Source organism: Tachyglossus aculeatus, chromosome 6 (genome assembly GCF_015852505.1).
Source record: "Tachyglossus aculeatus isolate mTacAcu1 chromosome 6, mTacAcu1.pri, whole genome shotgun sequence".
NCBI lineage: Eukaryota > Metazoa > Chordata > Mammalia > Monotremata > Tachyglossidae > Tachyglossus > Tachyglossus aculeatus.
In genome coordinates this window covers 40,220,967-40,239,563 of record NC_052071.1, presented here as the reverse complement: position 1 = coordinate 40,239,563, position 18,597 = coordinate 40,220,967, and the positions used below count along the sequence as shown (strand labels likewise).

Sequence of the window (18,597 nt, the reverse complement as noted above, 5' to 3'; positions counted from 1 at the left end):
AGCTGAGGCCAAGCCTCCGTGGGAAACTCCCTTGTCCAGCGCCAGAAGAGTGCCTCTCAGATGATGTGAGAAAATCGGAATCATCATCATCATCATCATCAATCGTATTTATTGAGAGCTTACTATGGGCAGAGCACTGTACTAAGTGCTTGGGAAGTACAAATTGGCAACATATAGAGACAGTCCCTACCCAACACTGGGCTCACAGTCTAAAAGGGGGAGACAGAGAACAAAACCAAACATACTAACAAAATAAAATAAATAGAATAGATATGTACAAATAAATAAATAAATAAATAAATAAATACAGTAATAAATATCGAGTTTCATCGGGGAGGGAGCAGGGTGTGGCTCTGAGGCGCTGAGCTGGGGAGGGGAAGTTACCACCCTGAAGGCTCTTGAATGGAAATCTTGGTGTTAATCCAAGGGCCTCACTGGAACGGAACTAAAGCCGGGAGGCAGGCCTCTCAACCAACCTCTCTGTGCCTCAGTACCCTCAGCGCCTTGCCCCAAGTCACATTGCAGAACTGGAACTAGAATATGAGTCTTCTGACTCTCCCTCTTTCCACTCTGCCTCCCTGGAATAAAACCTGACCACTTGGCTGGATAGCTTCAGGTTGGCCCTTCCCTCTTCTCTGCACTTCTATATATTTGTACAGATTTCTTACTCTATTACTCATTTATTTTGCTTGTACATATTTACTACTCTATTTTTTTTGTGAATGATGTGCCTATAGCTATAATTCAATTTCTTCTGATGATTTTGACGCCTGTCTACATGTTTTGTTTTGTTGTCTGTCTCCTGCTTCAATACTGCGAGCCCGTTGTTGGGTAGGGACCTTCTCTATATGTTCCTGACTTGTACTTCCCAAGTGCTTAGTGTGCTCTGCACACAGTAAGCGCTCAATAAATATGCCACCATCCACAGTCCAAACTGCAAAGAACCACTGGATGTGTCACATTTGGGATGAAATTTAGGTCTGGGAGAAGTTTCCTACTGGGGTAGGTTTCCCCCCACCCCAAATCAGGTACCAGAGGACCTGCAGAAGTGCCTCCTGTTTCCTCTATGCATCTAATCTCACCACAGCTCAACTCCCTGAAGGAACAGTTGTAGAGTTTCATGCAGCAGTGAAGGGGTGGGGGGGAACCTGGCCTAGGTCAAGATGACTTAAGAGTTTTTCTCACATTTGGTGTAGTTGGTGTCCCTTGGACTGAACCTGAGAGCAAATGTGGCTGGTTTTACACTTTGTTGTCTCCCTTTCCCCTTCCCCACAAACCTACTCCAGATCCTGAAAGATTTAAAGGGAGAAAAGCCCTAATTCTTTGGACTTGGTAAACCTGAGAGGGCTCACCTGAGAGAGATTATCTCTGAAATAAAATGTCACTGTTCTTATCGTTAATCAGGTCCCTCGTATTTAGATCTGTGGGTAACCATCCAGCCTCTCTGAGTTTCCCCTCTTTTGGGTCATCTTAAGCAGTGTGGCGCAGTGGAAAGAGCACGGGTTTTGGAGTCAAAGGTCAGGGGTTCAAATCCCGGCTCCGCCAACTGTCAGCTGTGTGACTTTGGGCAAGTCATTTAACTTCTCTGGGCTACAGTTACCTCATCTATAAAATGGGGATGAAGACTCTGAGCCTCCCATGGGACAACCTGGACACCTTGTAACCATCCCAGTGTTTAGAACAGTGCTTTGCTGTCACTGTTCCTATTGCTAGGCAAGTCCGTAACATTTTGATTTGTGGGTAACCATCCAGCCTCTCTGAGTCTCCTTTCTTTGGGGTCAGCTTCTCTAATTCCCCTAATCAGGGGAATTATAAGATCTGCTCTTCCATCTGAAGGGGCCCCACACAATGGGAGAATTATCCCATCTTCCTATTTTCAAGAGAGCTAGGCCGTTGGCCGCTAGACAAGTTCCAGCTCGGGAAGCCCCCAGTCTGCTGGGGACTAGGAACAGAGGAGAATTTTAAGGAAAAACAAAGAGGCAGAGGGGAGGGGACTAGTGGGCTCCAGGGACAGGAGGTAGCTCACAGTTACCTTGTCCCTTTCTGTCCAGTTGTAGGGCACTCTCTCCAACTCACTAGGTATCTCTGCTTCTGCTAGGCCTCAAGTTTCTGCCACTCCATGCTGAGTGAAAATGCACACACAGAGACATTCAGACACACCAACATCTCCTCTGCCTAACCCCTCCCTACACCAGGAAGAATAACAAAAGTACTGTTTATGTACTTACTTTGGGCTGAGCACTGTGTGCTAAGTGCTTCGGAGCATTCAATCCAACAGAGTTGGCAGCATGTTCCCTGCTTCCTACAACAAGCTTACATTCCAGAGTGGGAGAGAGACATTAATATAACTGTGTAATTTGTAATATATCATTTAAAGATATGTACATTGTAATAATTGTATTTGTTAGGCATTTATAGGCCACACTGGGCTCACAGTCTAAGAAGGGCAGAGAATAGGTATGGAATCCCCACTTTACAGATGAGGAAACTGAGGCACAAATAAATTAAGGGACTTGCCCAAGATTCCACGGCAAGTGGGGGAGCCAGCCTTAGGGTCTGGGGCCCTCCAAATGTCTTTATGGATCAATTCTAGTTTGTTTCTCTCCTGTAATGAATTATACCTGTTTCTCAAGTCAGCCTCAATACAGAATTCACACTGAAAGCCTTACTCGTTTGGTTCTCCCAGCTACCTTTCTTAGGGCTCCTATCATATCCTTGTTTCTCAACGTATAAATGGGAGGGTTCATCATGGGGATCACTATTCCATAAAATAGAAAGATTATTTTGTCCTGGTCCATACTGTCTTTGTTCTGAGGTTTGAGATAAATAGAGATGAGGGTCCCATAGTAGATGGTCACAACAGTCAGGTGCGATCCACAGGTGGAGAAAGCTTTCCTCCGCCCAGCTGTAGAGGGAATTTTCAAGACTGCCACCAAGATCCGGATATAAGAGAGGAGGATAAACAGAAAGGGGAGGGGCATGATGAAGATCGAGTTTATCCACATCAGGATCTCACTGACAGTGGTGTCAGAGCAGACCAGCTTTAAGATGGCTTCCACCTCACATGCAAAATGGTTCACTACATTGTGCCCAGCACAAAACCGAAGCGGTACGGTGACCACAGGAAGTAGGGCCAGCAGGAAGCTACTTATCCACATGGTAGCGGTAATCTGGAAACAAGCCCTCATTGTCATGATCACCGCGTAATGCAGGGGGTTCGATATGGCGACAAATCGGTCATAAGCCATGACGACCAACAGCCAGCACTCGGTGGTGCTCCAGAAGATGGAGATGGTCATTTGGGCGAAGCAGTCATTGTAGGTTATAGTGGGGCAGTCTCTCAGGCAGTTGACGAGGGCCAGAGGCACCAAGGTGGTGGTGGAACACAGGTCAACAAAGGACAGATTGCAGAGGAAGAAATACATTGGGGTGTGAAGTCGAGGCTCTTTCCACACTACCATAATGATGAAGGTATTTCCCACGATGGTTCCCAGATAGAGATGGAGCAAGATACAGAAGAAAATGATTTGACTTTTGGGCTGATGGGAAAGTCCAACCAGGATGAATTCTGTGACCTCAGTGTAGTTGGCCTCGCTCAGTTCATTCATTTTCTCCTACCTCTGGAACCAAGACAAAGGAAAGAGAGATTGAATTTTAGAAAGTACAAGCCCAATGAGTCTGACAAGCCCAACGAGTGGTGCCCAGGATTCCTGGTCTAGACTGTGAGCCCACTGTTGGGTAGGGACTGTCTCTATATGTTGCCAACTTGTACTTCCCAAGTGTTTAGTACAGTGCTCTGCACACAGTAAGCACTCAATAAATACAATTAATTGATTGATTGGTCATTAGCCATCATCTGGCAAGGAGCAGATGGTATAATTTCCAGGAGGCACCCAACACATAATTGTGTATTCCTCAGAGCTGGGGTTTATGGATAACCCGGTCTCTAGTCTGAAGTCATTAGGTCACTGAGGGCAGTTCAAATTAGGGTGGAATTAGGTTTTCTTGATCAAGAAATGTAAGTGAGGTCTCTGGTTTTTTTGTAGTGGGTGGAATTGAAATTCTCACAACAGTTCCCTCCTGTTTTTGTTTTCTTTCTTTCAAATGAGGAAATCACCTGCTAGGGAAGTGGTACCCCTGGGTAGCCTTCAGGATTCCATGTTCTGAAGGAAATTAGTGCCAAAGAATTTAGCTTAATTTAGCCCTTCACTTTTCAGAGATACACAAAATAAGCCTAATCTCTCTCCAGTGAGTGGGAAAGAGCTAACAAAATTTGCTTGAAGAGCTAACATCATAGAACCCTTCTCAGCATTCTATGTTCGACTCGAATGGATTCTCCGTCTTCGAGACCATTTCCAGGTGGAAAGCCAGTGTTTTTAACCCTTCTGAGAAATGATGGTTACATCTACTGATGGAGCAGATGTCCCCAATGCAGAAACTATGATCATAAAGAAGACTCTACTTTGCCTCTGACTGCACTGATAGATTTTATCGAATGAGAACACATTTTTCTCTTTGTTCAGTGGGTTATCAGCTAAACTACTTTGGACCCGGGTTCTAATTCCAGCTTCTCCACTTGTCTGCTGTGTGACTTTGGGAAAATCACTAAACTTCTCTGGGCTTCAGTTCCCTCATTCTCAAAAAGGGGATCCAATACCCATTCTCCCTCCTACTTAGACTGTGAGCTCATGTGGGACTTGGTTTTCTTGTATCTACCCTAGTGCTGAGTACAGTGTTTGGCAAATAGTAAGCACTTAAGAAATGCCACAATTAATGTTATTAATTGTGCACTTGGCACAATTGTGCAATTGTGCTCTTGGGCACTTGATGTTCCTTCACTACTTAGAAGCCCAGAGATACAGAATGAATGTAATATCTTCATTTCACTAACTCTTTTGGAGGCAGGAGGGAGGGGACATGGAGAGAAGGCTGTTTTCTAACCTCAGCCAAAATGTTTGTCTCACAAAATAACACCCCATTTCTCTTCAGTGATATTTAGCCAGAAAATACATTTAAATATTATACAAAAATGTGCCCAGAGTTAGATAGAGTATGTCAAAAGTTTGGAAGAAAGCTGTGCCTATTTGGGAAGCTACAGATTTGGTCTGACTTCACAAGCTGGAGCTCTCAGGCTCCAATCACCTTCATTTCAAAGGAACTACCGACTCTCCAGTGAGTCAGCCAAATGGAATTCCAGGGGTGAAAGTAGGAAATACAAGATAATGCAGATATTTTTATTCCCAATGGTTACCATCTAGAATTAAATTGTAAAGTCCTCTATTAATTTAAGAGGTGGGAAGGAAATGAATTAGATCCTTTTTTAAAAAAATTCAAAAGCTGGAATGGACCTTCAGGCTGTGATGAAGACCAGATACTCACTGAATTCTATAGCTTCCAAGGTAACTGCTGCTGGAAATGTGGTCCTTTCAAAGTAACAATGAAATCCACCGTTATACTTTGGTCAGAGATGGGTCACCAAAGCAACCAGCCCAGCCTGGTTTAAGGGTGGTCAAATTGGTGGGTTTTCCTTTGGTTCCTCACACACCCAGCAGGAAAAACGGCATCTTTGCACATCCACTGATGAATTTGCTTGCCTGAATTAAATCCCTGAATTAACCCTAAGAAACAAACAAATTATTTGGAATGTCATTTTCTTACTTTAAAACTAACTCCATATTTGTAGGGCACTTAGAGGGAATCACTCAATCAATGATATTTATTGACCCCTTACTATGTGCAGAGTCCTGTACTAAGTACTTGGGAGGGTACAATAAAACAGAGATAGCAGAAACGTTTCCCGCTCACAATGAGTTTATAATACAGAATATAATAGCATCAAATCCCAATTTGATAGAAATTCAAGCAGTACATTCAACACTGCACCAAGGTCAGTTTTTTTAAGGGAGGGTGGCTAGTATAAGCATATCTCTTACCTTGACCCCAAAATATTTAATGATTTGAGGCCAGATCTGCTCTCTCTGATTAGCTGAAACATTACTCTCTCCAAGGCAAGCAACAAAGATGATTTAGTATGATATAGCTTAGATCAACTGGCAAGAGGGATACAATACTGGTTCTTGCACTCACCTTGAGAGAAAAACCTGCATAGCGCTGAAATCCAGATCCACTACCTAGAGCAGGAAGACATTAAATATTTCAAGAAGGCTCCAGGGATCATATCCCTAATAGGCAATGAAATTCCACCAATGGGAAGTGGATTGAAGGGAACAGCAACGTGTTGACGTGCCCTCTGAGGAGGAAAAGATACCTTTTTTCAGTTGTAGATCATTAACGCCAAGCAGAGTCTTTTTTTCCTCTTGTAATGAGTCTGATACATGCAAGTGACACTGGTTACAGAGATTTACTTTGTTACTAGATCCAAGTGACGGTGGAACAGCAGGGGTTCCTGTCCCACCCACCCAGGCAAAAAACAAAACCCTGAAAGGATCCTGCAAAAAACTGCCAAACAGTGGGGCAGAACCCCAAATGACCCTTGCGGGATGGTGTAGGGTCACTATCAGCTACACACAGTCCATCTCTCTGTTGTCCCACTATTTGCCTGAGACTGGCCCTGCTCTGGTCACTGGAGAAGACTAGTTCTTTCTCATGTTAGATCCCAGTACATATCTTACTTTTTACCAATAGAAACAGAAAAGGAAAAAGCAATATTTGTATTACCAGCAAAATACGTCTGCTTTGATTCAAATATCCAGCTCCCAACCTAACATTTTAAGAAGCCATAATCTTTGTCAGAAAAATGTATGTATATTTTCCTTTCCTTAAAGTGTTCTTCCTCCCTAAGCTTTTATTTTTCAGACTGTCATTGAAAAGGGTGAAAGCCTCCCATGATCATGTTACTCAGATAGGTTTGTTGAGCATTAATAGGCTCATTGGGCATTGATTATTACTGGTGCAGTGAACAGAGTGGAGCAATTAAAACCCCTTTTTCAAACACCAAGAAACCACACTTAGGGCATTATTAAGAAGACAACAAAGTTGGCACGTCTTCACAAGAAACTTTTAAGCACAGTAATAATGGGATAATTATGAGCAATGGGAGAAAGTTTCAACTTTTCATTCTCAGGGACAAGGAAAAACTTTGAAGATGTGAAAAAAGGAGGAAGAAAAACATTCCCTCAATAAACTGAACCTAAAAAGCAAGAAACAAGTCCCACAGCCAAGCTGAGCTCCCTGAGACAGACACCCAAACCTGCCATGGGATTGCCTGTGTCTTTCAGTTCAAACATAAAGACCAAATCTTCTTTCCAAATGAACGTTTATGAGGGCACCACTGACAGCTGCCCAATCCCTGGGGAGGAAACCCAAGTCTCACCATTTTGACCAGAAGGAATTGATCAGTCTCCTTTGTAGCCCACGTTCAACCAGGTTAGGGCACCATGAAAATCAACACCAGCCCAAATGCCCAGGGTCTCAAAGAATCAATGTGGACCCAAGGAGGATCCAGCAGCTCATCTAATTGAAATTGCTTCCCAGTCGACTCTGCTTCCTCTTCCCAATTCAATTTTTTTAATGGTATTTGATAAGCTCTGACTACGTGCCAGGCTCTGTACTAAGCACTGGGATAGATACAACCAGTCCCTGTTCCATGTAGGGCTCACAGTCTTAATCCCTATTAAGCGGAGAAGTTAAGAGACTTACCCAAGGCCACACAGCAGTCACATGGCAGAGCTGGGATTAGAACCCAGGTCCTTTTGACTCCAAGGCCCATTTTCTATTCACTAGGCCATGCTGCTTCTCATATTCTCCTCTTCCTCTTCCCACTAATTTCCAACAATTTCCAATTGTCCTTCCCCTGCATTAGACTGTAAACTCCTAGAGGGCAGGAGACATGTGGCTTCTTTCTGTTGTAATCTTCCAGATGCTTAGTATTAGTATGGTGCATGAACTACTATTGACTGACTGGTCCCTGAGCTGCAGGGAGAAACATGGGATCCCTTGATCTAACAGGGTTGGAGGCTAGAGAAAGAGGTGAGGGTACCAAGGAGGGGAAGGTGTAACCGTGGCAGAAGGAACACCAGCACAGCCAATCAGCTCCACTAGGACTCAGGCCACCCGGCCGCTGGATCGTCTGCCCCGGCTACTTTTCTGGGGACCATCTGGCCGAAGGATTTTAATGTGTCCTACCCAGATGGAAGGAGCCCCTACAATAAAACCCCAGGGAAAAGAATGTAGTGACTAGATGGGAGAGGTCATATAATGATCTTTGCAACACCAAAATCCTCCTCCATCATTGGCACCATCTCACTGAGCCGGACCGAGGCCCATAATTGAAATGGCTCTGAGAAGGCTCATCCCACCTCCTGAGGCCTCCCTCCATTCAATACGCTCATCCCTTTTGAAATATTCTCAATCTCTTCCTCAGACTAGGGTCAGAGGTCAGAGGCCACCTGTCAGTATCTCCAGAGAAGAGAACAATCTGCGACCCGATTGTCAAAGGAGCCTATTCCTTTTCTGAGCTACACCTGGCAGATGGTATTTGTTAACCACTTATTTGTCAAGTACAGGAATGGATAAAAGATAATCTGGTTGGACACAGTCTGTGTCCCACGTGGGGTTCACAGACTAAATGGGAAGGAGAATGGGGAATGAATCCGCATTCTACAGATGAGGAAACTGAGGTACAGAGTAGTTAAGTGACTTGTCCAGTGTCACAGAGCAGAGAAGTAGCAGAGTGGGATTAGGATTATAATAAGGCAGTTCGTGATTGGTGGAGTTCATGGAGGGGCAGGGTACACCACTTCCTAGGAAAGAAAGTGGAAAGAAGTTTCTCTAAAACTCCCTTTGCTCTTTTCCGGTCCGCTGCTTGTTACCTTGTGGCCCACTTCGTTCTCACCTCTGCCCCTCCCCATTCCAGGCAATTCTCCATACCCTGTCCAACCATCCAGAAACACTTCTTCAAAAATTTAAGCCCCGGGTAGGGTCCAGCAATTTGAAAAGATGTGAACACAGACCCTGGCAACAAGGTGCTAAATGTTCTCCACTGTGAACCAGCCCCTTTTGAGGTCATATGTCTGGGTTTGCCCAGTGAGAGATACCTATTTCAGTTCACCCTTCCCGTTGTCACCCTGGGAGAGGTCAGGTCTGAAGGCTGATCCAGGCTGGATAGTGTATCTGCTGTTCTAGCCCGATTACTAGATATTTTCTCTGTTGGCTGGGCCTTCTTTGAGTCTATGGTGCCTTTGGGATGCTGGCTTCTGGAACAGGCTGCAAATGCCCCAAGAATGAGGAGGATGTTCAGAGGGAGATGGATGAAGAACTACGGTCACCCTGGGGACTCATTTTAGCCATCTCCGTTGTGCCCCACAAGCCGCTTCCTCGAGTGGCACAAGAGCCCCAAGCCACCTTGCTGTGGACACTAGGTTCCTCCCCTGACAGAGAGCCAGGAGGGCAGGGAAGACCTGCCTGAGGCCAGTACAGGTTTCGGTGAGAGACTGGTTGATGCAGCCTCTCCCTCCACCTACTGGATAGAGCTCGGGCCTGAGAATCAGAAGGTCATGGGTTCTAATCCTGTTTCTGTCCCTTGTCTGCTGTTTCACCTTGGGCAAAGGTTCACTTGTTTCACTTACCTTCTCCGTGCCTCAGTTACCTCATCTATATAAAGGGGATTGAGACTGGGAGCCCCATCTGGGACAGGGACCCTGGTCAACCTGATTACCTTGTATCTACCTTGAGAAGCAGCATAGCTATGTGGGAAGAGCACGGGCTTGGGAGTCAGAGGTCGTGGGTTCGAATCTCACTTGTCAGCTCTGTGACGGGGTAAATCACTTAACTTCTCTGTGCCTCAGTTCTCTCACCTGTAAAATGTGGATTAAGACTGTGAGCCCCCCATGGGACAACCTGATAACCGTGTATCTATCCCAGAGCTGAAAATGGTGCTTGGTATATAGCATGTGCTTAGCAAGTACCATAATTATTACTATTAATTATTATCCCCTCTAATCCCGAGTCCTTCTGGATCTTGAACTTGTGGGTGCAGTTGGTTGTTTGGATTGGCCACTTTGGCTGGAGACTGGAGTAGACATTCAGGTAGATCCTTGGGTGGGAAGGGAGGGTGCTTAGGCTTGGGTTCCAAGCTTTGTGGTTGTCTCTGTTTCAGAACTGTGAGAACTGGCCGGTTTGGAGTCCTTGATCCCTTGAACTCTTGCCAGCAACAAAGATACAGTCACTGGAGGAGAAGGTGAGGGCTGAGCCCCTTGGGTCCTTTATTTGTATTGAGAATGTTATGTCACCAATGGTATTTATTGGGCACTTACTATGTGCAGAAAGCTGTACTAATTAGAAAGACCTCTTCGCTCATGTGAGGACAACACTGGATTCGTGGTTGGGGGAGAACTCTGGGATCCTCAGGCAGAGTGAGCCTCGGCCCAGTCTGTTTTCAGAACAATCTCTGGAGCCGAGTCTCCTGGCCTTTCCTCCATTCCATTGCACTGACTTACTCTCATTCTAGGTGTTGCCTTTCCTTCATCTCTTTGAGACAAATGCCAACTCCTACTGGCAGAGGGCAGGGAGGAAGGGGAAGACCCAGCCTCAGAAGTTAGCACAGAGCCAGGGAGAGGTGAAATGTCGTGAAGCTGAGGCCAAGCCTCCATGGGAAACTCCCTTGTTCAGCACCAGAAGAGTGCCTCTCAGATGATGTGAGAAAATCAGGGTCGAGGGTCTTCGGGGAGGGAGCAAGGTGTGGCTCTGAGGCTCTGAGCTAGGGAGGGGAGGTTACCACCCTGAAGGCTATTGAATGGGAATCCTGGGGTTAATCCAAGGGCCTTACTGAAACGGAATTAAAGCCTGGGGGCAAGGCTCTCAACCAACCTCTCTGTGCCTCAATACCCTCAGTGCCTTGCCCCAAGTCACATTGCAGAACTGGGACTAGAATCTGAGTCTTTTGACTCTCCTTCTTTCCTATCTGCCTCCCTGGAATAAAACCTGACCCCTTGGCTGGATAGCTTCAGGATGGCCCTTCCCTCCCCACAGCACTTGTATATATTTGTACAGATTTCTTACTCTATTACTCTATTTATTTTACTTGTACATATTTACTACTCTATTTTGTTAATGATGTGCATATAGCTATAATTCAATTTCTTCTGATGATTCTGACACCTGCCTACGTTTTTTGTTTTGTTGTCTGTCTCCTCCTTCTATACTGCGAGCCCATTGTTGGCTAGGGACCTTCTCTATATGTTCCTGACTTGTACTTCCCAATAGCTACTTCCCAATAGCTTAGTACAGTGCTCTGCACACAGTAAGTGCTCAATAAATATGATTGAATGAATGTCCCCCTGTCACCACCATCCACACTCCAAACTGCAAAGAACCACTGGATGAGTCACAGTTGGGATGAAATTTAGGTCTGAGATAAGTTTCCTACTGGGGTAGATTTCCCCCCACCCCAAATCAGGTACCAGAGGGCCTGCAGAAGTGCCTCCTGTTTCCTCTATGCATCTAATCTCTCCACAGCTCAACTCCCTGCAGGAACAGTTGGAGAGTTTCATGCAGCAGTGAAGGGGTGGTGATGGGGGACCTGGCCTAGGTCAAGATGACTTAAGAGTTTTTCTCCCATTTGGTGTAGTGGGTGTCCCTTGGACTGAAACTGAGAGCAAATGTGGCTGGTTTTACACTTGGTTGTCACCTCCTCCCCTTCCCCTCAAACCTACTCCAAACCCTGAAAGAATTAAAGGGAGAAAAGCCCTAATTCTTCAGACTTGGTAAACCCAAGAGGGCTCACCCGAGAGAGATTATCTCTGAAATTAAAACGTCACTGTTCTTAACTCTAATCAGGTCCCTCATATTTAGATTTCATCCAGCCTCTCTGAGTCTTCCCTGTTTGGGGTTAGCTTAAGCAACATGGCTCAGTGGAAAGAGCACGGGTTTTGGAGTCAAATGTCAGGGGTTCAAACCCTGGCTCCGCCAACTGTCAGCTGTGTGACTTCGGGCAAGTCACTTAACTTCTCTGGGACTTAGTTACCTCGTCTGTAAAATGAGGATGAAGGCTGTGAGCCCCCCGTGGGACAACGTGAATACCTTGTAACCTCCCTAGCACTTGGAACAGCGCTTTGCACATAGTAAGCACTTAATAAATGCCATCATTATTATTTTCTTATTAATTCCCCTAATCAGGGGAATTATAAGATCTGCTCTTCCATCTTAGGGGGCCCCCCCACAAGGGGAGAATTACCCCCATCTTCCTATTTTCAAGAGAGCTCGGCCATTGGCCGCTAGACAGGTTCCACCTCAGGAAGCCCCTAGTCTGCTGGGGACTAGGAACAGAAGAGAATTTTGAGGAAAAACAAAAAGACGGAGGGAGGGGGCTAGTGGGCTCCAGGGACAGGAGGTAGCTCTCGGGCACTTGTTCTTTCTGTCCAGTTGTAGGGCATTCTCTCCAACTCACTAGGTGTCTCTACTTCTGCTAGGCGTCACGTTTCTGCCTCTCCATGCTGAGTGAAAACGCATGCACAGAGACACGCAGACATACCACCATCTCCCCTGCCCAACCCCTCCCTACACTGGGAAGAATAACAAAAATACTATTTAAGTACTTACTTTGGGCTGAGCACTCTGATGAGGAAACTGAGGCATAGATGAATTAAGGGACGTGCCCAAGGTCCCACAGCAAGTGGGGTAGCCAGCCTTCAAATCTGGGGCCCTCAAATGTCCTTATAGATCAATTCTAGTTTGTTTCTCTCCTGTAATGAATTATACCTGTTTCTCAAGTCATTCTCAATGCAGAATTCACACTGAAAGCCTTACTCGCTTGGTTCTCCCAGCTGCCTTTCTTAAGGCTCCTATCATATCTTTGTTTCTCAATGTATAAATGAGAGGGTTCATCATGGGGATAACTATTCCATAAAATAGAAAGATGATTTTGTCCTGATCCATACTGTCTTTGTTCTGAGGTTTGAGATAAATGGAGATAAAGGTCCCGTAGTAGATGATCACCACGGTCAGGTGAGATCCACAGGTGGAGAAAGCTTTCCTCCGCCCAGCTGTGGAGGGAATTTTCAAGACTGCCACCAAGACCCGGATATAAGAGAGGAGGATGAACAGAAAGGGGAGGGGCAAGTTGAAGATCGAGGTTATCCACATCAGGATCTCACTGACAGTGGTATCCGAGCAGACCAGCTTTAAGACGGCTTCCACCTCACATACAAAATGGTTCACTACATTGTGCCCAGCACAAAACTGAACAGGTATGGTGACCACAGGAAGTAGGGCCAGCAGAAAACTAGTTAGCCACATGGTAGCAGCAATCTGGAAACAAGCCCTCATTGTCATGATCAGCGTGTAATGCAGGGGATTTGATATGGCAGCGAATCGGTCGTAAGCCATGATAACCAACAGCCAGCACTCGGTAGTGCTCCAAAAGATGGAGATGGTCATTTGGGCAAAGCAGTCATTGTAGGTGATAGTGGGGCAGTCTCTCAGGCAGTTGACAAGGGCCAGAGGCACCAAGGTGGTGGTGGAACACAGGTCAACAAAAGACAGATTGCAGAGGAAGAAATACATTGGGGTGTGAAGTCGAGGCTCTTTCCACACTACCATAATGATGAAGATATTTCCCACGTTGGTTCCCAGATAGAGATGGAGCAAGATACAGAAGAAAATGATTTGAGTTTTGGGCTGATGGGAAAGTCCAACCAGGATGAATTCTGTGACCTCAGTGTAGTTGGCCTCACTCAGTTCATTCATTTTCTCCTACCTCTGGAACCAAGACAAAGGAAAGAGAGATTGAATTTTAGAAAGTCCAAGCCCAATGAGTTCTGTCTCTAAGGGGGCTGGATGGGAATTACTTAGAGTGGTCCCCAGGATTCCTGGTCATTAGCCACCATCTGGCAAGGAGCAGATGGTATGATTTCCAGGAGGCACCCAACACAAAATTGCGTATTCCTCAGAGCTGGGATCTGTGGATAACCTGGCCTCTAGTCTGAGGTCATTTGGTCACTGAGGGCAGTTCAAAGTAGGGTGGAATTAGGTTTTCTTGATCAAGAAATGTAAGTGAAGTCTCTGCTTTTTTTTGTAGTGGGTAGAATTGAAATTCTCATTACAGTTCCCTCCTGTTTTTATTTTCTTTCTTTTAAATGAGGAAATCACCTGCTAGGAAAGTGGTACCCCTGTGTAGGCTTCAGGATTCCAAGTTCTGAAGGAAATTAGTGCCAAAGAGGCTGGCTAATTTAGCCCTTCACTTCTCAGAGATATACAAAATAAGCCTAATCTCTCTCCAGTGATCGGAAAAGAGCTAACAAAATTTGCTTGAAGAGCTAACATCCTAGAACCCTTCTCAGCATTCTAAGTTAGATTCGAATGGATTCTCCATCATTGAGACCATTTCCAGGTGGAAATCCAGTGTTTTTAACCCTTCTGAGAAGTGATGGTTACATCTGTTGATGGAGCAGATGTCCCCAGTGCAGAAACTATGGTCGTAAAGAAGGGGGAGATAAGATTTTTATAATCAGCAATCTCATCCTCTCCTAAACTAAAAATGAGTTCTATGTTGGGGAACTTTTTAGGTGGGGGGTGGGAGAGAAGACTCTTCTCTGTTTCTGACTGCACTGATAGATTTCAACGAATGAGAACACATTTTTCTTTATGTTCAATGCATTATGATCTGAACCTCTTTGGACCTGGGTTCTAATCCCAGCTTCTCCACCTGTCTGCTGTGTGACTTTGTGAAAATCACTAAACTTCTCTGGGCTTCAGTTCCCTTATTCTCAAAAAAAGGGATCCAATACCCGTTCTCCCTCTTACTTAGACAGTGAGCTCATGTGGTACTTGATTTTCTTGTATCTACCCTAGTGCTCAGTATAGTGTTTGGCACATAGTAAGTGCTTAAGAAATGCCGCAATTAATATTATTAATACTTCTCTTGGGCACTTGATGTTCCTTCACTCCTTAGAAGCCCAGAGATACAGGATGAATGTAATATCTTCATTTCACTAAATTTTTTGGGGGCAGGAGGTTGGGGACATGGAGAGAAGGCTGTTTTCTAACCTCAGCCAAAATGTTTGTCTCACAAAATAACATCCCATTTCTCTTCAGTGATATTTAGCCAGAAAATACATTTCAATGTTATGCAAAAATGTGCCTGGAGTTAGAGTATGTCAAAAGTTTGGAAGATAGCTGGGCCTATTTGGGAAACTACAGATTTGGTCTGACTTCACAAGCTGGAGCTCTCAGGCACCAATCACCTTCATTTCAAAGGAACTACCGACTCTCCAGTGAGTCAACCAAATGGAATTCCAGGGGTGAAAGTAGGAAATACAAAATAATGCAGATATTTTTATTCCCGATGGTTGCCATCTAGAATTAAATTGTAAAGTCTTCCATTAATTTAAGAGGTGGGAAGGAAATGAATTAGATCCTTTTTTAAAAAAATACAAAAACTGGAATGGGCCTTCAGGCTGTGAAGGAGACCAGATACTCACTGAATTCTATAGCTTCCAAGGTAACTGCTGCTGGAAATGTAGTCCTTTCAAAGTGACAATGAAATACACAGTTAGACTTCGGTCAGAGATGGGTCACCAAAGCAACCAGCCCAGCCTGGTTTAAGGGTGGTCAAATTGGTGGGTTTTCCTTTGGTTCCTCACACACCCAACAGGAGAAAAGGCATCTTTGCACATCCAGTGATGAATCTGCTTGCCTGAATTAAATTCCTGAATTAACTCTAAGAAACAAAACAAATGATTTGGAATGTCATTTTCATACTTAGAAAGCTGACTCCATATTTGTAGGGCACTTAGAGGGAATCACTCAATCAATGATATTTATTGATGCCTAACTATGTGCAGAGTCCTGTACTAAGTACTTGGGAGAGGGCAATACAACAGATTTAACAGAAACGTTTCCCCCTCACAATATATACAATATACAATATAGAATATAATAACATCAAATCCCAATTTGATAGAAATTCAAGCAGTACATTCAACACTGCACCAAAGTCAGTTTTTTAAGGGAGGGTGGCTAGTATAGGCATATCTCTTACCTTGACGCCAAAATATTTAATGATTTGAGGCCAGATCTGCTCTCTCTGATTAGCTGAAACATTACACTCTCCAAGGCAAGCAACAAAGATGATTTAGTATGATATAGCATAGATAAACTGGCAAGAGGGCTACGATGCTGGTTCTTGCACTTATCTTGAGAGAAAAACCTGCATAGCACTGAAATCCAGATCCACTACCTAGAACCGGAAGACATTAAATATTTCAAGAAGGCTCCAGGGATCATATCCCTAACAGGCCATGAAATTCCACCAATGGGAAGTGGATTGAAGGGACCAGAAATGTGTTGACGTGCCCTCTGAGGAAAAGATACCTTTTTTTCTTTGTAGATCATTAAAGCCAAGCAGAGTCCTTTTTTTTCCTCTTGCAATGAGTCTCTGATACATGCAAGTGACACTGGTTACAGAGATTCACTTGGTTACTAGATGCAAGTGACAGCGGAACAGCAGGAGGTCCTGTCCCACCCACCTGAGCAAAAAACAAGACCCTGAAACGATCCTGCAAAAAGCTGCCAAATGGTGGGGCAGAACCCCAAATGACCACTGTGGGATGATTTAGGGTCACTATCGGCAACACACAGTCCATCTGTCTGTTATCACACTATTTGTCTGAGACTGGCCCTGCTCTGGTCACTGGAGAAGACTAGTTCTTTCTTAGGTCCCAGTACATATCTCAATTTTTACCAATAGAAACAGAAAAGGAAAAGGCAGTCTTTGTAATACTAATGAAATATGTCTGCTTTGTTCAAATATCCAGCTCCCAACCTAATCTTTTAAGAAGACATAATCTTTGTTGGAAAAATGTCTGTATATTTTCCTTTCCTTAAAGTGTTCTTCCTTCCTAGGCCTTTATTTTTCAGTCTGTCATTGAAATGGGTGAAAGCCTCTCATGATTATGTTACTCAGATAGGTTTGTTGAGCATTAATAGGCTTATTGGGCATTGCTTATTACCCATGCAGTGAATGGAGTGAAGCAATTAAAACCTCCTTTTCAAACACCTAGACATCCCACTCAGGGCATTATTAAGAAGACAACAAAGTTGGCACTTCTTCCCAAGAAACTTTTCAGCACAGTAATAATGGGATAATTATGAGCAATGGGAGAAAGTTTCAACTTTTCATTCAAAGGGACAAAGAAAAACTTTGAAGATGTGAAAAAATGAGGAAGAAAAACATTCCCTCAATAAACTGAATCTAAAAAGCAAGAAACAAGTCCCACAGAAGAGCTGAGCTCCCTGAGACAGATACCCAAACCTGCCACGGGATTGCCTGTGTCTTTCAGATCAAACATAAGGACCAAATCTCCTTTCCAAATGAACATTTATGAGGGCACCACAGACAGCTGCCCAATCCCTGGGGAAGAAACCCTAGTGTCTCCATTTTGACCAGAAGGAATTGAGCAGTCTCCTTTGTAGCCCACGTTCAACCAGTTTAGGCCAACATGAAAATCAACACCAGCCCAATGCCCAGGGTCTCAAAGAATCAATGTGTACCCAAGAAGGATCCAGTAGCTCATCTAAATGAAATTGCTTCCCTGTTGACTCTGCTTCCTCTTCCCAATTCAATTTTTCAATGGTATTTGATAAGCCCTGACTACGTGCCAGGCTCTGTACTAAGCACTGGGATAGATACAAGCAGTACCTGTTCCATGTAGGGCTCAAAGTCTTAATCCCTATTAAGCAGATAAGTTAAGAGACTTACCCAAGGCCACACAGCAGTCACATGGCAGAGCTGGGATTAGAACCCAGGTCCTTTTGACTCCCAGGCCTATTCTTTTAACTAGGCCATGCTGCTTCTCAAATTCTTCTCTTCCTCCTCCCACTAATTTCAAACAATTTCCAATTGTCCTTCCCCCACATTAGATTGTAAACTCCTAGAGGGCAGGAGACATGTGGCTTCTTTCTGTTGTACTCTCCCAGATGCTTAGTATTAGTACGGTGCATGAACTACTATTGATTGACTGGTCCCTGAGCTGCAGGGAGAAACATGGGATCCCTTGATCTAGCAGGGTTGGAGGCTAGAGAAAGAGGTGAGGGTACCAGGGAGGGGAAGGTGTAACCATGGCAGAAGGAACACTGGTTCTGAATGCCCAGAATGCCAGACGCCCATTCTGCAACCAGAACCAACTCACTAAGGAAAGAGCCATGGGATGGGTGTCTCGCCAAATGTTCATGGGTGGGAGCCAGCTGCCCCACTGAGGATGGGTCAGCATGGCTCAGTGGCTTGGGAGGCTGAGGTCATGGCTTCTAATCCCTGCTCTGCCACTTGTCAGCTATATGACTTTGGGTAAGTCACTTCACTTCTCTGTGCCTCAGTTCCCTATCTGTAAAATGGGAATGAAGACTGTGAGCCCATGTGGGACAATCTGATTATCTTGTATCCCCCCCAGCGCTTAGAACAGTGCTTGGCACATAGTAAGCACTTAACAAATGCCATCATTATTATTATTACTATAAATGGATTCCTCCCATGTTGGGAGAGCACTTGGTGAGAGCCAGCCACCCCGCCACGTGTGTGGGTAATGTAATGGATTCTTCCCACGTGGGAAAATAAATGGATTCTTCCCATGTGGAAAAGCACGT

The 18,597-nt window shown here is 44.7% G+C and overlaps 2 protein-coding genes across 2 annotated transcripts; both read right to left on the bottom strand.

Moving 5' to 3' along the window:
- Positions 1-2,651: 2,651 nt before the first annotated feature.
- LOC119929465 (olfactory receptor 13H1-like) lies at positions 2,652-3,608 on the bottom strand. Its single transcript, XM_038747603.1, has one exon. The coding sequence runs from the start codon at positions 3,606-3,608 to the stop codon at positions 2,652-2,654; it is 957 nt and encodes a 318-aa protein (XP_038603531.1).
- A 9,139-nt stretch (positions 3,609-12,747) lies between these two features.
- Positions 12,748-13,704, bottom strand: LOC119929512 (olfactory receptor 13H1-like). Its single transcript, XM_038747691.1, has one exon. The coding sequence runs from the start codon at positions 13,702-13,704 to the stop codon at positions 12,748-12,750; it is 957 nt and encodes a 318-aa protein (XP_038603619.1).
- Positions 13,705-18,597: the final 4,893 nt, after the last annotated feature.

What these genes read in the sequence shown, in the direction of transcription:
- LOC119929465 (XM_038747603.1), bottom strand. Translation starts at nt 3,608, where the DNA reads ATGAATGAACTGAGCGAGGCCAACTACACTGAGGTCACAGAATTCATC.
- LOC119929512 (XM_038747691.1), bottom strand. Translation starts at nt 13,704, where the DNA reads ATGAATGAACTGAGTGAGGCCAACTACACTGAGGTCACAGAATTCATC.